This window comes from Rhinatrema bivittatum, chromosome 13 (assembly GCF_901001135.1).
Source record: "Rhinatrema bivittatum chromosome 13, aRhiBiv1.1, whole genome shotgun sequence".
Lineage (NCBI taxonomy): Eukaryota > Metazoa > Chordata > Amphibia > Gymnophiona > Rhinatrematidae > Rhinatrema > Rhinatrema bivittatum.
Window position 1 is genome coordinate 1786319 of NC_042627.1, and position 26169 is coordinate 1812487.

General features: G+C 41.4%; 1 protein-coding gene across 9 annotated transcripts in view; it reads right to left on the reverse strand.

Annotated features, from left to right (window-relative positions):
- Window positions 1-10753, reverse strand: part of LOC115074712 (glycine N-acyltransferase-like protein 2) — a 66512-nt gene extending 55759 nt beyond the window's left edge. For 6 of the 9 annotated variants that reach the window (XM_029574463.1, XM_029574471.1, XM_029574462.1 and 3 more), the window contains exon 1: window positions 10579-10753. In XM_029574463.1, coding sequence (XP_029430323.1) covers window positions 10579-10738 — 160 coding nt within the window. In that variant the 5' untranslated portion in view covers window positions 10739-10753. Of the gene's footprint in view, window positions 1-8386; window positions 8513-8623; window positions 8696-10578 lie in introns of those variants that run through there. The other 3 variants (XM_029574465.1, XM_029574468.1, XM_029574467.1) reach the window with 3 other exon arrangements.
- Window positions 10754-26169: the final 15416 nt, after the last annotated feature.

Genomic DNA, 26169 nt, shown 5'->3' on the forward strand with positions numbered 1-26169 from the left:
AGCTAAATTCTAGCCGGGTAACTATTGCTGGGTAAGTCATTTAGATGGAGAAATATTACATTATCCATTTAAGTGCCTTTTGCATATGGACCTCCACAATGCCATTCACAGTCCGGCATGACGTATGGGATTTGCTAAAATCTAAAAGGAGTCCATCTGTTAACTGCAGAGGCCATGGTCTCTGTCAATTGGCAGAAGCAGGAAGACAAGGTAGCTGTGCATATGAGGTCATGGATAGATCTGCTGAAGCCACTGCCCCTCAGTGGAAGGGCCCTGGTGATCAATCAGCTGGTGGCAAGCAAGTTCTGGCACCAGTTGATGACCCTGAGACTAACCCGTGCTAGCCAATACTCAGAGGAGGTTGCTAGATTTATTCTGGAACAGGAAGCACTGAGTCTCTGCAGGTGTTTTGAGCCTTCCTCTGGAGGAGGGTAGGTAGGGCATGGAATGTGTTCAAACTCAGGCCATACCTTCTGCCTCCAGACCATATAGAGGCTCCTTAATGCAGTCCCACCTCCTCAATTGCACCCACAGGCTTCTTACTGCATTCAGTTTAAGCAAAAAATAGAGGCTGTGATGTAAACTGCTAAATCAGGAAGAAATACTTCACTAATCATCATTAGTGTCACTCGTGGGTAGGAGAAAACCTTCAGAAAACCACAGAGGAGCACTGGCCACTTAAATGGCTTGCTATAATCATCAGTCTTAAAACTCACCTTGTTTTTAATATTTATGTGTGCAACCCCTTTTTGGAGAATATGCTGAATCTCAAGGGGCCACATAAGAAGTTGTATTTTGGGGCTACCTCTTAATTCACTCTCCCCTTCTTCATTTCCCAAGGGCTGGATCCTTTCTGCTGGGGGAAGGAAAACATTCTAGGCCCAGGACATAAGTGAAGTCTTGTGTGTGTGTGTGTGTGTGTGATACCATAGCTCTTTGAGGTAGGTACACTTACACTTACTTGATGGGTATTCAAATTAAAATTGACTGTGATTCATATCAAAAGAATTAATAGGTGCAAAAAATAAAGTGTTCAAGTATACGCAGGGTCCTCAGATTTACGAGAGTCAGCATTTAAAGGATCTCTTCTTTACTGGATATGTCCCTGCAGGTAGGGGACGTTATCTAAAGATAGGAGTTTTGCAGTAAATCTGGGGATAGCTCCACTAGGACTCCCACACAGCCGCTGTGAGAGTTAAAATCACGATGGTCTGTGACAAGGACACCTATCTACCCAGAACTATCTTGTAACACCAATCAGATGTATACTCATCAATTTGGATAAATGGACTTTATTTAACTTTCCAGAACACAAAAAAAGCCCCACTGCCTCGGAAATCTGAGGAAATTACACAAAATGTCCAAAAAACAACACAATACTCCCCAGTATCGTTTTAATTCTTTTCAATGAAATTCACTATTAAATTTGTTGGACCTTCATGGATACAGCTTGAAAAGGTCAACAAGCTGTGTGTCCCTTTGGTCCACTTTTACTTTGATTTTATTATTCTTTAATGTTTATTTTTTTATTTTGTCTTTTTTTTTTAAAATAAGTCCTGTCGAAAAGGTTCGAAAAGAAAGAGATGTGGTTGGATTCGGGAAGCAAATAAAATTTGGTTAATCGAGAGTGTGTTTAAAATTCAAGGAGAACCCCCTGAAGCAGAGTTGCCATCGAAACATGGCCATGTCGGGGTTGTGATCAAAGCGAACACTTAAGATAAGTTGATATGGTTTGTTGTTCTCTCCATGTCTTTTTGAAATAAGGATTTTTGCTGATAACCCGAAACGGGATCTTCATGGCGACGGGACTTATTTTTAACTTTAACACCCAGATCTGGTCCTGTCTGAGTTATTACAGCCTTTCACCTCTTGGGAAGCACCAAATGACTACACGCACACTGGCAACCTTTTTTTTTAATCATCTGGGGCATAAGCGACAGCTTCCTCTCATAAAAAGAGTCCCCCCCAGGGATTAAGAGTCAGCGTGGGATGCAATGGTTAGCTGGAGTAGCCCCAGAAAAGATAAATGAGTTGTGTGCCCTCAGGAGTAGCAATCCTCCAAAAAGGAGTTACGCTTGCCAAGCACAGTAAAACAGTTCCTTCTCCTTTGAAATCAAAACCACTGCCACACACTTGCCAATTCTAACCCCCCACCTCCCTTTGTGCGTCAGGAACGTCCTATTCCAGCCATCCCATAGGGGAGGTGCTGACCGAACGGTGTCTCTTTGCAGCTGTCTCCCGAAGGACTGGGAACTAGCCTAGAGCCATCTGGTAGAGACACCAGGAAGTCTCTACATGTGCGTAAATTCAGTCTCATGCTCCTTAGTCAAAATCCGTCTTAGTCCTGTTAACTATACAGAGTCCATGAAATTACAAAATCCAGTCTTTTCCCCACTGGCTATATCAGAGATATTTTCAGAGTTTTATAAAAGCAAAATCTTGTCATTAACTGAACAAATACTCACATACACTGACATCTTTAACAACCATCTCTATTGCTAAATTTATGGGTTTGCACTTCACTGACACATTTGAAATGCAGCCTCTGCCATCCTATGGGCTATGTATGCAGAGAAAAACAATGCAAAATAAGCCAAGCACAAAAGATTTTGGCAAAACCAATTTCAATTGGCTTAAAAATTTGCAAGTTGCAAAACAGCTTATCAAAACAACTGCTAACAGTTTGTGTTTTAACTCATTGTAAGCATATATTTATTTTCTTATTAGATATATTTTATAATTGTGTTTTAATATGTTGTCTTATTTTGTTGTATTTTTAATTGCTCTTCATTTTAATATGTATGTTACTGATTGTAAACTGTCTTGTGCCTTGGCATTTGGTGGTATATAAATCTCAGATAATAAAGTTCTTCATTCATAACATTTTTGATGACATATCTTCTCAGCCAATCCACATCTGTTGCAGGCATGGACACTTGGGCCTAGGTGTAGGTGATGCAACCTGCAGCGAGAGCCTTGCAGGTCCCCCACCATTGACTGGTGGAACTGGCTGTGGCAAAGGCCCAACTGGATCTTCACCTATACCAGCCGATGTTCCCTTTAGGTTGATCCCTTGGGTGCTGGGGCCACAGGACTTAGGTGTGAGTCTTTTCTGTTGAGGTGAAGATTCATAGAGGAAGTTGAGTCACAGGCCAGGATTCTGGGAAGGTAGATACAGATGAAGTCAAAGGCAGGCAGCGATCAACAGAGTCAGAGTTCAGGCCGTGGTCAGTGGCCGGCAGAGTTCAGTCAGAGTCAAGGTTCCAAGCCAGGGTCAAGCCAAGGATCTGTCTGAGGGAAAAGCAGGGCAGAAAGGCACAAATGGAGGAAGACACTGAAAACAAGGGACTGAAGACTGCCCATAAGAAGACTATGAAGAAACTAAGACAAGAAACTAGGAACCACAGACCTGCATTGACAAGACTAGGACCAGGAATGCAGGAACAAGGAGCAAACCAGGATTGCAGGAACATGCTGAGGTAACTAGCACTACCAGGATAGCCAACCTATTGCCGAGGCAGGCTGAAGAGGATGAAGTTGCCTTTTAAGGCCCATGCTAGTGATGTCATCAGGTGGGATTTTTCCCGCCGCGTCCCCTTTAAGTTCATCCAGGAGATGCGTGCATGCATCTAAGGAGGGTAAGACCAGTGGCAGTGTCCAACCATGAGGGGTTTGCTGGCAGCAACCTGCCATAGCTCGTGGCAGGGTGTGAGGGGCAGCCCCCACCATGCTGGGTCATAAGTTTTCACTCAGGCCGGACTGGAGATGAGAGCAATGGTCTGCGGTAGGGATGTGAATCGTTTTTTGACAATTTAAAATATCGTCCGATATATTTTAAATCGTCAAAAATCGTTAGAGCCGCGATACAATAACAATTCCCCCGATTTATCGTTAAAAAATCGTAAATCGGGGGAAGGGGGAGGGGAAGGGGGAGGGCGGGAAAACCGGCACACTAAAACAACCCTAAAACCCACCCTGACCCTTTAAAATAAATCCCCCACCCACCCGAACCCCCCCAAAATGCCTTAAATTACCTGGGGTCCAGAGGAAGGGTCCCGGTGTGATCTTTTACTCTCGGTCCTCCGTGCATTGTAGAAATGGCGCCGGCGCTACCTTTGACCTGTCATATGACAGGTCAAAGGTAGCGCCGGCGCAATTTTGTTTTTTTATCCCCCGACATCAGGAGCATAGGAGATCGCTCCTGGACCCCCGCTGGACCCCCAGGGACTTTTGGCCAGCTTGGGGGGGCCTCCTGACCCCCACAAGACTTGCCAAAAGTCCAGCGGGGGTCCGGAACGATCTCCTAACGCGAATCATTTTTCCGTACGGAAAATGGCGCCGGCCATACACCGTATGGCCGGCGCCGTATGGCCGGAGCGGCCTCTGAGGGAACGGTGACAGGCTGTGCAGCTCGGCGCGCGCCAGCTGCCCAAAATCGGCAGCCTTGTGCGTGCCGATCCAGGATTTTATAAGATACGCGCGTAGCCGCGCGTATCTTATAAAATCCAGCGTACTTTTGTTTGCGCCTGGTGCGCAAACAAAAGTACGCGCAACGCGCTTTTTAAAAAATCTACCCCATTTTCTCTGCAAAATCCAACAAAGCTAGTGGATGTTTTTTTGCACATGCGCAGACCTATCAGTGGGAGGATGTCAGTGTCACTTGATCCAGATGGCTAGCTTAAAAAATGCTTCATCTTGATTGCTTCTCCGGCCTGTCTATTTCATTAGTCATCCCGCCATGGTACCTTCCTGGCTGCTATGCCACACAGGCAAGGGTTGGTTGCTATAGTTACCAGTTAGAGCCTGCAGCTTTCTCTGAACAGCAGTTTCCAATGTACTATAGACTTGAATGGCAAACATGAATAAATGAGATTAATTTTTTTTTTTAAATTTGTGGGTACCCTCAATTTGTTTTGGGGTCCGTGATATGAAAATGGTCTTATTCATTGCATTTTACCCACTTGTTTTAAACAAATGTAATCTGTCTTCCACATTGTTCCTCAAAAATATCACTGTTATCTGGCTTGAGAAAAGACTTTTTATTTTAAAATACGTATATACCCCCTTCTGAACAAATCTAATCAAAGTGGTGTGCAAATACAAATTAATACACTGCAATCATAACATTTTGTAGCAATAAACCAAATTAAAACACTCAAATTAAAATCAATGAAACAGTCTTAAAAACTTAAAATAAACTTAAAATATGGAGTATCATTTCAAAGGGATACATGTTAATACCATATTAGGCTACTGGAAAGCAGCAGAAAATGCATTGCTTTGGCATTCAGCCTAAGAACATAAGAACCTAAGAAATGCCATGCTGGTCAGAGCAAGGTCCATCAAGCCCAGCGTCCTGTCTCTGACAGTGGCCAGTCCAAGTCACAAGTACCCGGCAGATCCCCAATAATTGATTTATTTCTTGTATCTCACTCCTGGCTTTCCCAAGTCTACCTGGCTAAGATCAGTTTCTGGAACTTTCCTTCATGTAATTGTCCAATCCTCTTTTGAATCCCACTATGTTAGTTGCCTTTGACACAACTTTGGCAACTGATTCCATCAGCCCAGTTTAGTTTAAAGAAGAGACAACAGGAACAACTGTTTTTAGTTTAAAGAGCCCAAATCTGTTTAGCCTTTCTTCATAAGGGAACTTTTCCATTTGAGATGGGGTGACCAGAACTGCACACGATACTCAAGGATCTATGCAAAGGCATAATGATATTCTCAGTTTTGTTGGCTATTCGTTTCCAAATAATTTCTAACATTCTATTTGCTCTTTTGACTGCTACCACACACTGAGACAATTATTTCAAGGTTTTTCCCTCAAGAATTATGAGATCCTTTTCCTGGGTGATGACTCCTAGTGCAGAACTCAGCAGCATGTGTTTATAGTTGTCTACATTAAATTGTATCTCCCTTTTAAATGCCCAGTCTCCCAGTCTCACAAGGTCCTTCTGCATTTTTTTCACAGTCTGCTATTGTTTTAAATACCCAAAACAATTTTGTGTCATCTAAAAATAAGGTCACCTCACTTGTTGTTCCTTTCTCCAGATAATGTCCCTCATAAGAGGGCTGTCTTATGAGGGACATTATCAAATGCCTTCTGAAAATACAAAAAACACTAAGTGAACTGGCTCATCTTTATCTACATGATTATTTACATGTAAAAACAGAATCTAGTAAATTGGAAAGGCGAGACTTCCCTTTGCAAAAATCATGTTGACTCTCCCTCATTAAACCATGCATATCTATGAGGTTAGTAATTCTGTTTTTAAGAATAGCTTCTGCCCTTTTGCCCAGACCGATAACAGATTTACCAGTCCAGTGTTTACTAGATCACCTTTGCACTCTTTTTAAAAAATTGCATCACACTGGCCAGTCATCTGGAAGCACGGCTATTTTAAATGATAGATTGCAAATCACCAGAAACAGGCTTACAATTTCATGTTTGCGTTTCTTCGGAACTCAGGGGTGACTACCATCCAGTTGCAGTGATTGGTCAGTCTGTCAGTCTGATCTATTCCACATTGATTTTATTGAGTTGCTAAGTTATTACCATTTCCAGGATGGGTATGGAGCTGACATTCTCCTCAGGAAAGACAGAGGCAGAGAATTCCTTTAACTTTCTGCTCTGTCCTTCTCACCCCTAAGCACCTCTTTTACCCCTCTATCATCTTGCAGCCCCACTTTTTACTTTGAATATATTTTAAGAAATGTATTATTGTTCTCTTACTTTTATGGCAAGCTACTTACATTTTTATATCTAACTCTTCCCTATTTTCTTCAGTTTTGCTGCTTTCAATTTTTAGAAAGATGTCCTTTTGGCCTTGATTTCCTCTTTCCCCTCTCCATTAAACCACACTGGCAGTCATTTGGACTTCTTTCTACCTTTTTATTCTGTCTGTGCCTCATGGGTGGCAATTTTTAAACTACCCCTGCTTCCTGCAAGTCTTTAACTTGTGAATTGTTCTTTTTAGTTTTTTCCTAACATATTTCCTCATTTTACCATATTCTCCCTTTTTATATTTAAATGCTACTTCAGTAGTTTTCCTTAATATCCGTCCTCCAGTGATTATGTCAAGTTTAATTACATTTTGATCACTGCTGCACTAGATACTGAGAATTAGATCAAAAGCGGTTCCCCCTGTGAGGCAGTTAATGATGGCATCTGGAGCCTTTACCTGTCTTTCATGTCCTGATGTGTCATTTACCCAAATCAGTACTTGGGTAATTGAATTCTCCCATTATTATTGTATTGCCCATTTTACTAGCCAGCAGTCTAATCTCTGTTAGCTTTGTACCATCTATTTCCCCACCCTGGCTAGGCAGATGGTAACCTATCCCCACTGCCATCCTCGTTCCTTTTAACCTCAGACTTTCTGCCCACAAGGATTTCAGAGTGAGGTTTGTTTCCTGCCCTGCCACGTTGATATTATTTGTAGCCTGTATCACAGTGTGCCTTTGGTTATCTTCCTTTCTCCAGGTGTCTATTATGTCTATATTGTCCTTTAATGCCATATATTTTAACACTCCAGTCTTATTATTCAAACTTCTGGCATTTATATATAGATATTTTATATTTTATTTGTTTTGTTTTGTTTTTATTACTTATTCTATGATGTCATTGTATTTTGTTTTATTTCACGCTGAGACTGAAATATATTTTATGATTTTATGTCTGTTTTTCTTTTTTAACTTTGTCTAATTTTGTTAATTTTATGATTATGCATGTTTCCTAGGTTCATCACTCAGGCCTATTTTGTTTTGAGTGATTCATAAATCCAATAAATGTAAATGTAAGTAGGTTTATTTTTATTTTTATATGTACCAACAACCTCCTTATTATCAGATGATACAGGCAGTTTAAAGTCATTTTTGTCTGTGTGATCTGCATTTAACTATATCTAAAGAGAGATCGTATGATAGCAGTTCCCCAGTGTCTCTGTCAGTCCTATGTACATTGAGCTCCTACTCCCACAATTCCTCTGTTCACCGGCAGCATTCAGAGCAGAGGAAATTTTCCCTATTATTTACAGGCTACGAAGAGACTATACCAAAGCCGATTATTCAGTACATTCATGGTGAATTACTGTAAATTATATAGTGTTGTGAAACATGGCTACAGATGCGCTGGATCCTTTCACCTTCCCCTGGATTACCCCATACACAGAACTGTTAAGCAATCAGAAGTTTGTACTCACTTGTCCTCAGGTCTTCTTGCATCATAATTAACCACATAAAGAATATATTTGTGTCTTTTATGGAATAAGAGACATATTTTGGACATAAGGTTGACTGCTGGCTCCTTTTTTCAAGACAGAATGATATGGCTGTGTATTGATAGTTCTGCTTTTCTTAGAGATCAGAATTGCTTACCCATACTTACAGTGGGGTAAAGCCAGCACTGGGTCGTGGAGCTAATTGGCACCCCTATTTGTACAGATTATGTACTCAGAGGCTTCTTGTATCCTTCAGTAGTTCTTATGTCCTAGGAAACACATTCCTTAGCACACAGTTCTCTAACTCACACTGCTGCAGCTTTGTTCTGTTTCTCATTAGCAATCAGAAGGTAGATATTACATTCAAATACAGGGAAGAATTGCCACAAAATGTAAAATCTTACCAAGCAGCTGAGCTTCTCTGGAACTTGGTAGCTGAAATGCAGGACTGATTAATTTACTTAAATTCAGCACTAGTTAAACCTTTAATCCCTACTGAATTAACTATTAACAGGATTTGCAAAGAGTTTGGCTCCTCCATACTGGTGGCCAGCTTCCAGTGCAGAGCAGCGAGATGTGGTTATAAATGGACGTGGCTAAGTCCACGTGCAGTCAAAGACCCCCATCTTTCATACCCAACAACTTCCCCGCTGTCTTCTGCCCAAAACAAATGCTGAGCTTATTCAGTCAATTAAAGCGACTTCAAAGTGTCGGGACAGAGATCTCAGAATTTCAGAAGCACCAATGAAAGGCTTTAATTGTGAGGCAGCTGGGGAGCAGGCGAGAATGCTATGTGTGGAAAAGATGCAGAGTCCAGGTGATTGTGAGACAGTCAGAACGTTAGACTAAATCTGCACGCAGAAAAAATACACTGGCAGAAAACCTCCAAAAGCCTGAGTCTGTGCTGTGCACATTTCCCAAAGCTAACAGAAAGAAGAAAAGACTTAAGAACATAAGAACATGCCATGCTGGGTCAGACCAAGGGTCCATCAAGCCCAGCATCCTGTTTCCAACAGAGGCCAATCCAGGCCATAAGAACCTGGCAAGTACCCAAAAACTAAGTCTATCCCATGTAACCATTGCTAATGGCAGTGGCTATTCTCTAAGTGAACTTAATAGCAGGTAATGGACTTCTCCTCCAAGAACTTATCCAATCCTTTTTTAAACACAGCTATACTAACTGCACTAACCACATCCTCTGGCAACAAATTCCAGAGTTTAATTGTGCGTTGAGTGAAAAAGAACTTTCTCCGATTAGTTTTAAATGTGCCCCATGCTAACTTCATGGAGTGCCCCCTAGTCTTTCTACTATCCGAAAGAGTAAATAACCGATTCACATCTACCCGTTCTAGACCTCTTATGATTTTAAACACTTCTCACAATAGAAAGAGCAGAAAAACGCTGCCCAGTCCTGAGGGAAAGAGAAGCAAGAGCTGTAGTGACCACCAGGTCAGAAATGTTATGGGGCAGTTCGTAATGCAGAGGCTGCCTTAAAGGCCATTCAAGGCCATTTAAAAAGGGAAATGACCCTATGAGTGTAAATGCATTTAGTGTAGGGCAGTCCTTCTCTCCCTGTTGTGAACTATAGAAATTTGGATTCAATTCACCCCTAGTGTTTTGGATTTCCCTTTATCAAATTGCATAACATATTTTCACCCAATAGCAGCTTTCAGAAGAGGATTTGTTCAAACAAATGTTGGGACTGAAAGACCTCAAATTGAAAAATAGCTTTAAAAATATATTCAGAGGCCAATAATAAAACTGTCCAAAGAGGAAACTAATTTTTAAACATAAAAAGAAATGGTGTCAGCACAAATAATGACATCATAGCTGAATAAGCTATAATTCCTGAAAACGCTTAAATAACTGTTACGCAAAGCACCCTCCCTCCCACACACTGAGAAAGGCAAGGAGAAAATGTGCTCTGACCTTGAGCAGCAACAAAGTCACTGGATGTGATTTCCTGGGAGTGTACAACAACAAGAGAAAAGATTAACTGTCAGCTCAGCCCACTGAATTTGTTTTCAGAAAGTGAGGAAGCTGGACTTTCGCTTCATCTGGTAAAGAAGAAATGCAGGCAGTCCAGACTCAGCCAAAGTCATAAACAGTAGAAAGTTCACTAAATTAGCAGAGTTAGGGTGAAACCCTGGCAGGGACATGAGCCAGGGTCAGGCCCAGGGTTCAGAAATGGGGACTTAGCCCTCGGACTAGCTGGCGACCTGAAGTAGAAGCAGCAGAGAAGAAGCCTGCTTCGGGCGGCCGGCTCCCTTAAAAAGGGTTACAGAAGAAGAGAAAGCTCCTAGACTTTATGCCTTCAGGGTTTTGGTGCCTCAGTGCCATTTGCCACACTGCACATTACCTCTTGGGGGTTTGGATGCCTCTCTCCTGTTTGTCGCGCCGCACACTCTACCTCTTGGGCTAAGGCTTCTGCCAGTCCAAGACTCCCTTGTTGTCTTTGGGTGATGGGTGTTTCTGCCTCTGCTCCTGCAGTCTTCAAGTTTCTTTTCATATTCTCTCATGGGACTTTCTGATTATTTGCCTTGCCACGCTGAGCCGATGATTTACATGGACCTTACCTTTGACAGCTTCATGCCCCTTTGGACTTTTCCTTCAAACTCCCTCCCCTTGTGGTTCTTACTGACTACTGGTCTCATGTAGAATTTAAAATTCAATGGATTATATCAAAGAAAAGTGTAAGTCCAACTCCAGGCCTGAATTCTAGTCCTTTCCCTAAATGAAGTAGTAGGAAAACTACATCAGGCCTCCTCCAGGGATTTCTTCAGGCTTTTTTCTACCATGGCTTTGTGCTAATTTTTTGATACTCCTTGCCCTTGTTTGGAGACTTGGGCTGTTCTTGTCTCCATGGGTGACTGCTTTGCACCTCTCATGGTTCTTTAGTCTTCATGCCACTCTTTTTACTGCTTTGATCCTCTATTGTCAGTCAGCTGATTTGGGGTGTTTTTCGGCCACCTTTGATGCTTTGTTCCACCTTCATGATGCTTTGGGTTGTTCATCTACTTCTTGGTGCTGTTTTGCATCTTTTTTCAATGCATTGGTGCCTTTACCTCTCTTTTGGAGCCTTTGGATATCTTTGCCATTCTGGCTTCTGCTTTGCTGATCTAAAGATGCCATGGGGTGTGGCTGCCTTAGCCACCAGGATGCCTGTGCAGAAAGCATATTTGTGCACACAAATCATATTTTATGTTCATAAAACATGATTTCTGCAATAAACTGTTTTCTGCTCATAAATTATGATTTATATTTATTTTTATTTATTTATTTTGAATTTTTATATAACCGACATTCCTGTAAAGAATACAGATCACACCGGTTTACACTGAAACAGAACTTTCGCTGGGAGGTGATACATTAAACAATGAACATTAGCATATTATAACATTCAAATATTTGGAAACAAGGAACAATTACAAACCGAAAGCAGCTTCAGCGTAGAATTAATAAAAATAAAATAAAATAAGAATAAAATAAATATAAATACTTTAATACAGGATACATTAAAACAAGTAGGAAGGTTAAGTAGCTTGGATGGGGGGAGAGGAGGAGGGAAAGGATGGCAAAAAAAAGGGGGTAGGAGGGAGGGAGGGGGCAGGAAAGAAAAAGGGGTAGAGCCTACGGAAGAAAAACAATGGGGGGGAGGAACCTGGATAGATCCTGGGAGGGCTGTGTAGAGAGATCAGTGTGCCCATTAACTGTTGGCATTAGGCCTTGATCCATGTTCTAGGACCAGCGTCAGAGAGAACTTGGGTTTTCAGGGAAAGCTTGACTGAAAAGCCAAGTTTTTAAGTCTTTCTTGAAAGTTTGGAGACAATGTTCTTGACAGAGGTCTGGTGGGAGAGTGTTCCATAGAGTCGGCCCTGCTGTAGATAACGCTCGTTTACTTAGAGAAGATTTAGTAGGGGGGGGGGGGCATACAGAGAGCCTTTGTAAGCTCTTCTGACTGGTCTTTCAGAGGTGTGCAGACGGAATTGATTACTGAGCTTGAGAGGGGCGATGTTATGAATGTCTTTATGTATCATCATGAGTACTTTGAACGAGATCCTGGCTTTGATGGGAAGCCAGTGAAGAGACTGCAGTATGGGAGAGATATGCTCTCTTTTGTTTGAGTTGGTGAGTATCCTCGCAGCGGCTATCTGTGCCTGTCTGTCTGTGCCTGTTCATAGTTTGCTACAGTGCCTACATTGAAAGGACTGAAAGCAGCAATTTCAAGACACATTGCAACAAAGCCAGCTCTGGTAGGAGAGATACCCGACCCAGGAACAGGCAACAGAAACACCTTCACAGAGATGTAAGCAGCTAGAGGCCAGGGTACAGAAAGGTTATCCTGCCCCTAGCTTGCTACCACAAGAATGATTTGATGGAAATGGGGGCATTACAAAGGCTTCCTTCACCAATGTGAGCTGCACTCAGGATATAATCAGAGCATCTTTATGAAGGAACTACGAGAATGTACTGGACAGTAACCCTGCTCACAGGAGATGCCCTGAAATGAGCTGCCACCCTAATGGAAACAAATCCAGGATTTAACCTCGGAAATATTTCTGGAAGAATTTAAAGAAATGTTTGCAGATGCACAATGCAGAGAGAGGTCTTCTACAATTAAAGCAAGGTGTGAATTCAGTCCTGACCTATGCAACTAGGTTCCGTCAGTTACAGGAGGACACAGGATGGAATGAGTGAGCCTTGTGGCACCAATTCTACCTAATATTATGAGAGGAGATCGAGGATGAATTGCCTCAGGTCAATACCAGCATATGCACAGACTTGTGACTGGGAGTAAGAACATAAGAACATAAGAAAATGCCATACTGGGTCAGACCAAGGGTCCATCAAGCCCAGCATCTTGTTTCCAACAGTGGCCAATCCAGGCCATAAGAACCTGGCAAGTACCCAAAAACAAAGTCTATTCCATGTTACCATTGCTAATGGCAGTGGCTATTCTCTAGGTGAACTTAATATCAGGTAATGGACTTCTCCTCCAAGAACTTATCCAATCCTTTTTTAAATACCGCTATACTAACTGCACTAACCACACCCTCTGGCAACAAATTCCAGAGTTTAATTGTGCATTGAGTAAAAAATAACTTTCTCCGATTAGTTTTAAATGTGCCCCATGCTAACTTCATGGAGTGCCCCCTAGTCTTTCTACTATCTGAAAGAGAAATAACCGATTCACATCTACCCGTTCTAGACCTCTCATAATTTTAAACATCTCTATCATATCCACCCTCAGCCGTCTCTTCTCCAAGCTGAAAAGTCCTAACCTCTTTAGTCTTTCCTCATAGGGGAGCTGTTCCATTCCCCTTATCATTTTGGTAGCCCTTCTCTGTACCTTCTCCATCGCTATTATAACTTTTTTGAGATGCGGCGACCAGAATTGTACACAGTATTCAAGGTGCGGTCTCACCATGGAGCGATGCAGAGGCATTATGACATTTTCCATTTTATTCACCATTCCCTTTCTAATAATTCCCAACATTCTGTTTTCTTTTTTGACTGCCGCAGCACACTGAACCGACGATTTCAATGTGTTATCCACTATGACGCCTAGATCTCTTTCTTGGGTTGTAGCACCTAATATGGAACCCAACATTGTGTAATTATAGCATGGGTTATTTTTCCCTATATGCATCACCTTGCACTTATCCACATTAAATTTCATCTGCCATTTGGATGCCCAATTTTCCAGTCTCACAAGGTCTTCCTGCAATTTATCACAATCTGCTTGTGATTTAACTACTCTGAACAATTTTGTGTCATCTGCAAATTTGATAATCTCATTCATCGTATTCTTTCCAGATCATTTATAAATATATTGAACAGTAAGGGTCCCAATACAGATCCCTGAGGCACTCCACTGTCCACTCCCTTCCACTGAGAAAATTGTCCATTTAATCCTACTCTCTGTTTCCTGTTTTTTAGCCAGTTTGCAATCCACGAAAGGACATCCCCACCTAACCCATGACTTTTTACTTTTCCTAGAAGCCTCTCATGAGGAACTTTGTCAAATGCCTTCTGAAAATCCAAGTATACTATATCTACCGGTTCACCTTTATCCACATGTTTATTAACTCCTTCAAAAAAGTGAAGCAGATTTGTGAGGCAAGACTTGCCTTGGGTAAAGCCATGCTGACTTTGTTCTATTAAACCATGTCTTTCTATATGTTCTGTGATTTTGATGTTTAGAACACTTTCCACTATTTTTCCTGGCACTGAAGTCAGGCTAACTGTTCTCTATTTTCCTGGATCACCCCTGGAGCCCTTTTTAAATATTGGGGTTACATTTGCTATCCTCCAGTCTTCAGGTACAATGGATGATTTTAATGATAGGTTACAAATTTTTACTAAAAGGTCTGAAATTTCATTTTTTAGTTCCTTCAGAACTCTGGGGTGTATACCATCCGGTCCAGGTGATTTACTACTCTTCAGCTTGTCAATCAGGCCTACCACATCTTCTAGGTTCACCGTGATTTGATTCAGTCCATCTGAATCATTACCCATGAAAACCTTCTCCATTACGGGTACCTCCCCAACATCCTCTTCAGTAAACACCGAAGCAAAGAAATCATTTCATCTTACCGCAATGGCCTTATCTTCTCTAAGTGCCCCTTTAACCCCTCGATCATCTAACGATCCAACTGACTCCCTCACAGGCTTTCTGCTTCGGATATATTTTAAAAAGTTTTTACTGTGAGTTTTTGCCTCTATGGCATGTTTGAAACTTATAAATAGCAGATTCTAAACAAATTATAGTAAGTATTTTTTCATTCACTGCACTATCAAGCTGTGGAATCTGCTGCCAGAGGATTTGATCAAGGTGTTACCATAGCGTGATTTAAAGGAGATTTAGATAGATTCCTGGTGCAAAACTCATTAGGACAATATTAGCCAGGTAGACTAAAGAAAGCTGTTACTATCTCTAGGAGTGAGTAAGAGGAATTAGATCTCCTTTATAAGATCTGCCAGGTAATTGTGACCTGGATTGGCCACTGTCAGAGACAAGATGTTGGGCTCGATGGACCTTGGTCTGACCCAGCAAAGCAAGTCTTATGTTCTTATGTAAGAAGAGGAAAGAAGCAGGAAAAGAGATAAAGCATAAAGAGACAGAAAAGGCAGTGTCTAAATGCAATCAAAATCACAGCTAATGGAGAGGCAAAGTAGGGACAGACAAATGAAACAGGAAAGAAACACAAATGGAACAGATAAAATGAAAAGAGAAACAGAGGTGGAAATTAAAGCCAGATAAAGTGTAGCCAGAGGTAAGAAATGCAGATAGATTGGCCTGGTTAAAATACAATTCTAAGCAGGTAAATCAATGTGTTAAGACATCTGGCCCCTTTAATGGGGTAAATTTGTGTAGTTAAAATCAAAAACCACACTAATTTAGCCAGGTAAAAAAGCAGCAGTCAGTTAGTGCAATATTCAATATTAAGCATTTGAATTTAAAGAGGAAACCTTGGCAGCGCAAATGGCAGAGCTCAATTTAGCAACTCAGTATTTAAAAGAATAGATTTAGCTGAATATTCAGTGGGCAGCCAGATTTTAAACATCCACCTCAAAGGCACTAAATATAAGAATTATATTTTTACAGGAAAAACAATATTATGGAATTGATCAATACAAAATCTCCTGGGACATCATTCAGCGGTTCAGCACCTGTATGGATCTCGGGCACAGACAGAAATGTACACAACTGAGACAGCACAATAGATATGTCCCAGTTATAAGAGTTTGAAATGGGCCCCTAATACTTTGTGATATATAGAGATATAATCTTAAGTAGATGCTTGTTTGGTAACAGGAAATCGTATGCTTTGGAACTATACTCCCGAAGCTTATTCTTGTGGAAACTTGAAGAAAACTATAAATTAACCTGTAATGATACTGCAGAAACTAATGTGCCACATATGTTCACCGGAAACCTAGTTACTTTACAGTGAACCTAAGTAACTTACAAATTTTATTCTTCTGCAGTCTATTTCTGAGGACCAATTACAGCCTTTTTTGTTCAACTGCCATTTACTCTGCCACCAACCAACACTGGCTCCTGCCACCTGGACTGCTTAGTGTCTGACTCTGACTCCTTCTCCTGCCTGATAGGCTGGCAGCACCTCAGAATGAATCCCAGGCTCTTCTCTGTCTGCCTCCTCCTCCTCCTCCTGATTGGCTGATTACCTGCCACTCAGAACTCTCCAGACTCCTCCTCCTCTTCCTGATTGGTTGGTTTCCTGCCCCTCAGAACTCCTCTCTGATTGCACAGAAGATCAGCTCAGTTCCGCCTCTTCCTCTCTGGCCTGTCAGCAGAATTCTGTTGCTAGGATCTCCCTGGCAACCAGCTCTCAGGCTCCAGTAACATAGCTGCTCTTCAGCTCACTTTCTGGTGCAAATAACATTGAAAGTAAATGGGCCCAGGTCAGTCTGCTATCTTGCAATCTGTGGTATTTGGTTCTGTAGAGGTTCTTATGGTGGCAGTGCACAACCCCACAACACAGCCATACAGTAAAATTGTTTTACCCTCATTTATGCCGCTTTAAGAATCAGACCCAGCATCCAGCTTTATACTCTCTTCATGGCCATGAAGACCTTTCTCACTGCTCTCTGCATCCTCATGGCTTTCTTAACCACAGCTGTCTCACAGAAGAGGACATTTTCTGGGGTTATCCTAGATAACACTGGTTTTTCTTTTAACAATGTATTATCTGCATTTCTATTAAACAAGTCCAGTGACTTTAAACTGATAAATCCTGGCGTACAGGAGGATCATGTCCTGGCTAAAAACCCTGGCGCTCCATCTGTGAAGCAGCTGATGTGTGAGGAGTGTACTGGCGATGGGAAGATTTGCACCAATCCTGCAACAGCAATTGTATGTCAATCCTCAGCAAGCTGTATGAATATACAAGTGGAAATAATTAATGGATCCATGTCAGAGCTGCAGTTCATACGAGGCTGCACCTTAGGAAGCATTATCTGTGGTGCATATTGGAGCATATCCTTTGGAGGAGTTCGAATAAGGATGCTTACCAAATGCTGCAACATCAGTTACTGCAACCCAGGAGAAGTGGACCTACCAGTTGTGGATTACAAAATCAATGCCTTGAAGTGCACATATTCTTACTGCTATGGACAATACTGTATCGAGAGCCATATAATGACGTGCACTGGTCCTGAGAAACAATGTCTGAAGTTGACCATGATAGAAACATATGATCTGAAGAAAGAAGTTTCCTTGCAAGGATGTGCTACACCGAACCTGTGTGAAGGAGGATGGATGGAACTTATCGAAGATTCTGAGCTTTTTGACCTTGAGGAATTTGAGTGCAGCAGAGAAAACTGTGTGCACCAAGTCTTCTTCTTCACAAATATTGCTGGACTTCTAATGATTCTCCTTTCTTAACGGCCTCGTCCTTCCAGCTTTCGCATGGCTCCTCCTGATGAAGCTCCTCTCCTGATGGACTCATCCTAGATCCCTCTCTGGTCTCTTACTCGATGAAACTGCTCTCATCATGGGCTTCTGCTGAATAAGCTCTTCTGCTAATGGACTTTCTGGGAGCACAGGTTACCTTCACACAGCAACATTTTATCAATACAACCCTTGTCATTATGGGATGAATTGTCAAAGCCATTTATGTGCAAAAACCAAATCTTTTAAAATATTAGTGGTGTTACCTAATATTTTTTAGGGTTCTTTGACTTTCAGTATATCTATATCTATCAATCTATCTATTTGTCTACACACACACACACTTTGCAATCCAAATTGTTAATACCATGTATGATTATTTTCCAAAGATTTAAAGTACATTTTATATTTCTTTTAAAGCTACAATTATATTTAATAAAAATAACTTTTAAAATATTTTACTTATTTCTTTTGATTGCAACAAATTTTGTAAGGATCCAGTAATAGCTTGTTTATACTGATTGTTCTTTGTTATCAAAAAAGACTCTGTTCCATTTTCCCCCTACATAAAATAATAATAGTAACAATATGAAGACATGTGAAAAGGTCCAAATATTGTTGGCTGATGTTTTTATATATCTCCTTGATCCTGTTTGGATAGGCAACTGATAAATGTGAGTAATAAATATACATTTAAGTATTCACACGCTCCCTGCATGGTCAGAAGCCCCTGCATTACAAACCATGTTAAGGAGAGACAGATTAAAGCAGCTGCTCACAATAAGCAGGCTAGAAATCCCTCTATGCAAATGCCTGAAGTGTCACTGCAACCTTTCATGTAAATGAAGCACAGTCATGCCTGTTTATCCAGGCCTTCTTTCTGAATTATAAGTAGGTTTAGTCGGCTGCATGGACTGTTTTGTGTCCGACTGAAATAGTGATATGACCTTTATGCTGTTAAAGATGCTGATTGCCTGTGGTGTGGTGGAATATTCCCTGAGGCTTATGGTTTCAAGGCACTCAGGAGGTCCCAAGACAGGCAATTTGTATAATGCCTGTACTTGGAGGCTTAGGTGGTGTGGCAGGATATGTTTTAATTCAGGCAAGACACAGATTGTTGAGAAATTTAAGGGCAAGTTTGGGAATTTAGTTTAGAGAGATGGTATTGTTTTGATTTTTGTTGTGGTATTATTGTATGATTTATTATATTATATTATTTATTTATTTATTTTTAATTTTTATATACCGAAGTTCTTGTAGGGACTACAAATCACTCCGGTTTACATAAAAACAATGAACTGCCCAACAGAGAGCGGAGCTTTACATAGAACCGTAGAACATATGGAACAATATACGGTAACTGGATGACAATTTAACATAGTGATAAATAAATATTATAGTTTAACTGGTAATAAATAAAAAATTATATTATTTAATATAAGCAGTATAACTATTTAACGTAGAAATAAAGGCATATTAACAATGCCAAATATATATATAAAATAAAATGAATTTATGAACTCAAAGATATTATGTTTAGTTATGTAGTTGCATTGTGAGTGAGTCATTTTATATTATATTTTTCAACTTCATGTCTTATTTACTTATGTTTCCCCATTCTTCTGGTTTGAACCTCTGTGTGACAGCCAAGTAAATCTTCACTGGGTGGAGATAGATAACGCTGACTCCAGCCTTTCTTCATGCATGTTAAACTATAGTATTCCATTCAGTCAGCAAAAACACTAGTAGACTGGCTTTCTTCTTCTAAGAATGAACTCCAACATAAACATTAACAGACTGCCAACCTTCTTCTAGCAGTGTACTCTTAACATAAAACTTAGTGGACTGCCTATATTCTTCTAACAGAGTAATCTTACAATAATTTCATGTAGAGCTATATACAGTAGGGATGATCACAATTTTTCTTTCAGTTCGTTTTCGGATTTGGGGTAGATCATTTTGGTCCACTCCTCAAACCAGAAAACTTTTTTCGTTTCATTTTTGGAAACGAACCGAAAAAACCCCCCACCCCAACCCTTCAAATTTACTTAATTACAACCCCTCCCCACCATCCCATCTCCTCCCCAAGACTTACTAAAAGCTCTGGTGGTCCAGCGGGGTCCCAGGAGCGATCTCTCCCTCTCTGGCCATCGGCTGCCACTAATCAAAATGGCACCAGTGGTGCATTGCCCTTACCATGTGACAGGGGCTACCGGTGCCATTAGTTGGACCCTGTCATATGGAAGGAGCAATGGACATTTTCCAAGATGGTGCCGGCCATCCATTGCTCCTTCCATGTGGCAGGGACTGACCAATGGCACTGGTAGACCCTGTCACATGGTAAGGGCAAAGGGCCACCAGTGCCATTTTTATTCTTGGCAGGTCCGACTGGCCGAGAGCAGAATATCTCTCCCGGGACTCCCGCTGGACAACCAGGGCTTTCTGTAAGTCTTGGGGGGGGGGGGGAATCAGGATGGTGGGGGGTGTAATTAATTAAATTTGAAGGGTTGGGTTGGGTTTGGGGTTTTTAAAAAATAAATGTGCACCAGCAACACCAGAGCCTCCAACCGGAAAAAGAGAGGGAGAACTTTTGTTCGAGGACCCCAAATTAAGTATGGATTTCACATCACCTTGTAATCAGAGGGGAACAGTAAGGTCATCTTGCTCCTTGGAGAACCCTGAAAGGTTGGGTTCCAGAGAACAAGGTGGTTAGTCTTTATTACAATATGATGAAGCCGGGAAAGCTCCAGTGGAGGAAAGAAGTGAAAGAAATCAAGTAAGAACTATGACAGATTTATCATTTATTACACCTAAGAAGTTTTCTACAGAAGAAGTTGGAGTCATGATAATATCAATGCAAAAGTCTATTAATAATTTAACAACAATTGTGCAAGAGGCTTTGAATAACAATAAGGTTTTGCAGACTAGGGTTGAAAAATTAGATAATTCAGTAAATAACTTAGAGGTTAAAATTGTTGAAGTAGAAAAAATACAGGGTAATTTAATCAGATCAGAAAAACTGCATTTAGATAAGATTGAACAGTTAGAAAATCAACTCAAGAAACCTAATCTTAGGATACTGAATTTTCCTAGGTCACATTTGATTTCCCCTAGGGATTTATTCAAAAGTTATATGATAAATATATTAAGATATGCAGAGACTGCAATACCTGCAGTCTCTAGAATATATTATACTTCTCCACTTCAGAAAGAAGATAACATTCAAGATCAAGGACAGGCAAGTCAATTGGATAGTAATCTGAACCGTACAGAATTAATAGAAAAATCTTTTGAGGTGAATAGTACACGTGCTACCCTTATAGTACAATTTCCTTTTGTATCGGAAAGAGATCAAGTCCTAAGATCATACTTTAATATCAAAATATCAACTTTCATGGTCAGAATGTCAGGATATTTCCAGACATTGCCCTAGACACCCAAGTTAGAAGAAAGGAGATTCTACAAATGAGAAAGAAGTATTACAAAGTGGGGCTAAATTTATCTTGAGGTTTCCTTGCCAATGTATTGTTATATTTCAAGATGTAAAATATATATTCAATCAACTGGAACAACTGCGTTCTTATTTGAATTCACATTCTTAGATTCTCCATTGAATTATCAGCTGGTAGAAATGAGTTAGTCAGGGAAAGACACAAATTGAGTAAATATTGTATTGCAAGTGTATAACTGCTCTCAGTTTCTTTTCTCCAAAATCACAATTATCTTATATTGTAATTCTTAGATAAAATACATTGAATGCTAATTTAAATTTGTGGATGATATAATTGCTGTTTGAATATTCCATATGTCATCTGTGTATTGTATCTTAAGATATGTAAAAATTTAATAAAAATAAAATAAAAAAATAAATAAATGTGCCCCTCCACCCCTCAAGGTTTAAAATGAGCAATCTATCAGGAAGATAAGAGTTCAAGAAAAGCCATATCCATACTGAAAAACGAGACATGGCATGCTATCTTTATGGCAGGTCTACGGCATGACTAGAGTTAGCCACATTAGTTAAGTGGTTAACAGACAATAACAGAGTTAGCCACATAACTTATGTGGTTAACTCCACACCAATTTGGCAGTTGGAAATTTTTATGCGCATACCTCAGGAACATTATAGTGTATATAGAAAGAATGTGTGGAAAGTATCTGCAGATAGTATGCTTGCATAAGTTGAGCCATATATTTTGGGCCTATTTTCTCACAAATTTCTCGACTTATACATGAGTAGGATTATAGACAGTGCTGGGGAAGAGTCTGCTGTCATGGTACATGTGGGCACCAACAACATAGGAAAATGTGGGAGAGAAGTTCTGGAAGCCAAATTTAGGATTTTAGGTAGGGATGTGCAGAGGGACCGCATACGTTACATTCGGTATTCATATTTGTGGGGGGGCAGATACTTTGCATTCGGCAAGAAGGGGCCCCGATCCGTTCATGCGTTCCATTCTTATTCGTTTCCTGGCTAAAATTTAATTAACCACAACCCCCCACCCTCCTGAGCCCCCCAAGACTTTGCAAAACTCCCTGGTGGTCCAGCAGGGGTCCTGGAGCCATCTCCTGCACTTGGGCCATTGGCTGCCAGTATTCAAAATGGCACCGATAGCCTTTGCCCTTACTATGTCACAGGGGCTACCGGTGCCATTAGTCGGAACCCTGTGACATAGTAAGGGCAAAGGCTATCGGTGCCATTTTGAATACCGGCAGCTGATGGCCCGAGTGCAGGAGATCGCTCCCGGACCCCCGCTGGACCACCAGGGACTTTTGGCAAGTCTTGGGGGACCCTCCTGACCCCACAAGACTTTCCAAATATCCCTGGTGGTCCAGCCAAGGTCCGGGAACGATCTCCTGCACTCGGACCGTCGGCTTCCAGTAATCAAAATCTACTCGTTCAAGACCTCTCGATCTTAAAGACCTCTATCATATACCTCCTCAGCCGTTTCTTCCCCATGCTGAACAGTCCTAACCTCTTCAGCCTTTCCTTACAGGGGAGCTGTTCTATCCCCTTTATCATTTTTGTTGCCCTTCTCTGTACTTTTTCCATTACAACAATATCTTTTTTTAGGTACAGTGACCAGAATTGTACACATACAATTCTGCAAAAAAAAAAAAATCCTTCAAAAATTGGAAGATGGATCCACCTGAAGAAAAGTCAAGTTAAGTGTAAAACATTGATAAGACAGGCGAAGAAAGAATTTGAAATGAAGTTGGCCATAGAGGCAAAACTCATAATAAAATCTTTTTAAAATATATCTGAAGGAAGAAACCTGTGAGGGAGTCGGTTGGACCATTAGATGACCGAGGGGTTAAAGGGGCTCTTAGGGAAGATAAGGCCATTGCAGAAAGACTAAATGAGTTCTTTGCCTCCGTGTTTACTAAAGAGGATGTTGGGGAGATACCAGTTCTGGAAATGGTTTTCAGGGGTGATGAGTCAGACAAACTGAATGAAATCACTGTGAACCTGGAAGATGTAGTAGGCCAGATTGACAAACTAAAGAGTAGCAAATCACCTGGACCGGATGGTATGCATCCTAGGGTAGTGAAGGAACTAAAAAATGAAATTTCTGATCTATTAGTTAAAATTTGTAACCTATCATTAAAATCATCCATTGTACCTGAAGACTGGAGGGTGGCCAATGTAACCCCAATATTTAAAAAAGGCTCCAGAGCCAATCCGGGTAACTATAGACCAGTGAGCCTGACTTCAGTGCCGGGAAAGATAGTGGAAACTATTCTCAAGATCAAAATCAGGGAGCATATAGAAAGACATGGTTTAATGGAACACAGTCAACATGGATTTACCCAAGGGGTTAATAAACATGTGGATAAAGGTGAACCAGTAGATGTAGTGTATTTGGATTTTCAGAAGGCGTTTGACAAAGTCCATCATGAGAGGCTTCTAAGAAAACTACAAACTGGTTAAAAGATAGGAAACAGAGAGTAGGATTAAATGGTCAATTTTCTCAGTGGAAAAGGGTACACAGTGGAGTGCCTCAGGGATCTGTACTTGGACCGGTGCTTTTCAATATATATATAAATGATCTGGAAAGGAATACGGTGAGTGAGGTTATCAAATTTGCGGATGATACAAAATTATTCAGAGTAGTTTAATCACAAGCAGATTGTGATACATTGCAGGAAGACCTTGCAAGACTGGAAGATTGGACATCCAAATGGCAGATGAAATTTGATGTGGACAAGTGCAAGGTGTTGCATATAGGGAAAAATAACCCTTGCTGTAGTTACATGATGTTAGGTTCCGTATTAGGAGCTACCACCCAGGAAAACGATCTAAGCATCATAGTGGATAATACTTTAAAATCGTCGGCTCAGTGTGCTGCAGCAGTCAAAAAAGCAAATAGAATGTTAGGAATTAATAGGAAAGGAATGGTTAATAAAACGTAAAATGTCATAATGCCTCTATATCGCTCCATGGTGAGACCACACCTGGAATACTGTGATAAAGAGGATGGAACAGCTCCCCTATGAGGAAAGGCTGAAGAGGTTAGGGCTGTTCAGCTTGGAGAAGAGACGGCTGAGGGGGGATATGATAGAGGTCTTTAAGATCATGAGAGGTCTTGAACGAGTAGATGTGAATCGGTTATTTACACTTTCGAATAATAGAAGGACTAGGGGGCATTCCATGAAGTTAGCAAGTCGCACATTTAAGACTAATCGGAGAAAGTTCTTTTTCACTCAACGCACAATAAAGCTCTGGAATTTGTTGCCAGAGGATGTGCTTAGTGCAGTTAGTGTGGCTGGGTTCAAAAAAGGTTTGGATAAGTTCTTGGAGGAGAAGTCCATTAACGGCTATTAATCAAATTTACTTAGGGAATAGCTACTGCTTAGGGATGTGCATTCGGATTGACCGCATATGGAAAACGCAACTCAATTTTTTTTTTTACTTAAAAAAAAGATGGGGCGTATACGAGCAGATTTCCGACATAAATGAACATAGATATGTCGGATACGGCGAATCGCCATGCGCGTGCTTTCTCGCCGCCATTACCTGCGACTCGAGCTCGGAGCCCTGGATTACCTGAAAATGGCGGCGCCCCTGCGGTAACCATGCCAACCTGTCTGACCCTGTCCTGTGAGTCTCAGTGACTCACAGGAAAGGGTGGGACAGGTCGGCATGGATACCGGAACGCAGCGAATCTGCGTTCACCTTTTCAGAGAAGCACTGAATGCAGCGAATCGCGCTGTCATTCCGTGCTTCTCTGAGGATTTCCTGACGAGCCAGCAGCACTATAAAAGCAGCAGCAGCACGAGGACTGACGGACATTGTCAGCGATTCAGTGGGGAGGTGGGATCGGGATCGTGCAGGGTGGGCTTAGGCAGGCTGAGGCAGAGAAGATAGCAGAACCCGATTTGATAGACAACACAGAACAGAACCAGATTTGATAGACAACACAGAACAGATTCTTTGTTAGGGAAAAAAAAAAAAGAACATTCTTATTGAGTGAGTCAGTACATTTTATCCTGGGCAGTGCCAGGCAGGGCTGGCAGTACTCTGCCTCATATTTGCTATTTTTAAACAGACTTAAAAGCATTCTCCTTGAGTGGTTCAGTGCTGGGTGGGCACTGGGCAGCAGTTCCAAGGCTGGGAATACCCTGCCTCATATATACTTTAGTTCTATGTGCACTGCAGTGCACACAGACAGACACATTCTGTGCATTGCCAGGCAGACAGTGAGGCAGTGGGCATTGTAAACAGAGTGAACATTGCCCTTCAGCGAGTCTGTTACATTTGCTATTTTTAAACAGACTTAAAAGCATTCTCCTTGAGTGGTTCAGTGCTGGGTGGGCACTGGGCAGCAGTTCCAGGGCTGGGAATACCCTGCCTCATATATACTTTAGTTCTATGTGCACTGCAGTGCACACAGACAGACACATTCCGTGCATTGCCAGGCAGACAGTGAGGCAGTGGGCATTGTAAACAGAGTGAACATTGCCCTTCAGCGAGTCTGTTACATTTGCTATTTTTAAACAGACTTAAAAGCATTCTCCTTGAGTGGTTCAGTGCTGGGTGGGCAGTGCCAGGGCTGGCACTGGCAGTACTCTGCCTCATATCTACTGAAAAGGAAGCTTGTTCTCTGTGCACTCACTGCACACACACAGACAGACACATTCCGTGCATTGCCAGGCAGGCAGTGAGGCAGTGGGCATTGTAAACAGAGTGAACACATTCTCCTTCAGTGGTTCAGTGCTGGGTGGGCAGCAGTTCCAGTGCTGGGAGTACCCTGCCTCATATCTACTTTAGTTCTATGTGCACTGCAGTGCACACAGACAGACACATTCCGTGCATTGCCAGGCAGGCAGTGAGGCAGTGGGCATTGTAAACAGAGTGAACATTGCCCTTCAGCGAGTCTGTTACATTTGCTATTTTTAAACAGACTTAACCGCATTGTCCTTGAGTGGTTCAGTGCTGGGTGGGCAGCAGTTCCAGGGCTGGGAGTACCCTGCCTCATATCTACTGAAAAGGAAGCTTGTTCTCTGTGCACTCACTGCACACACACAGAC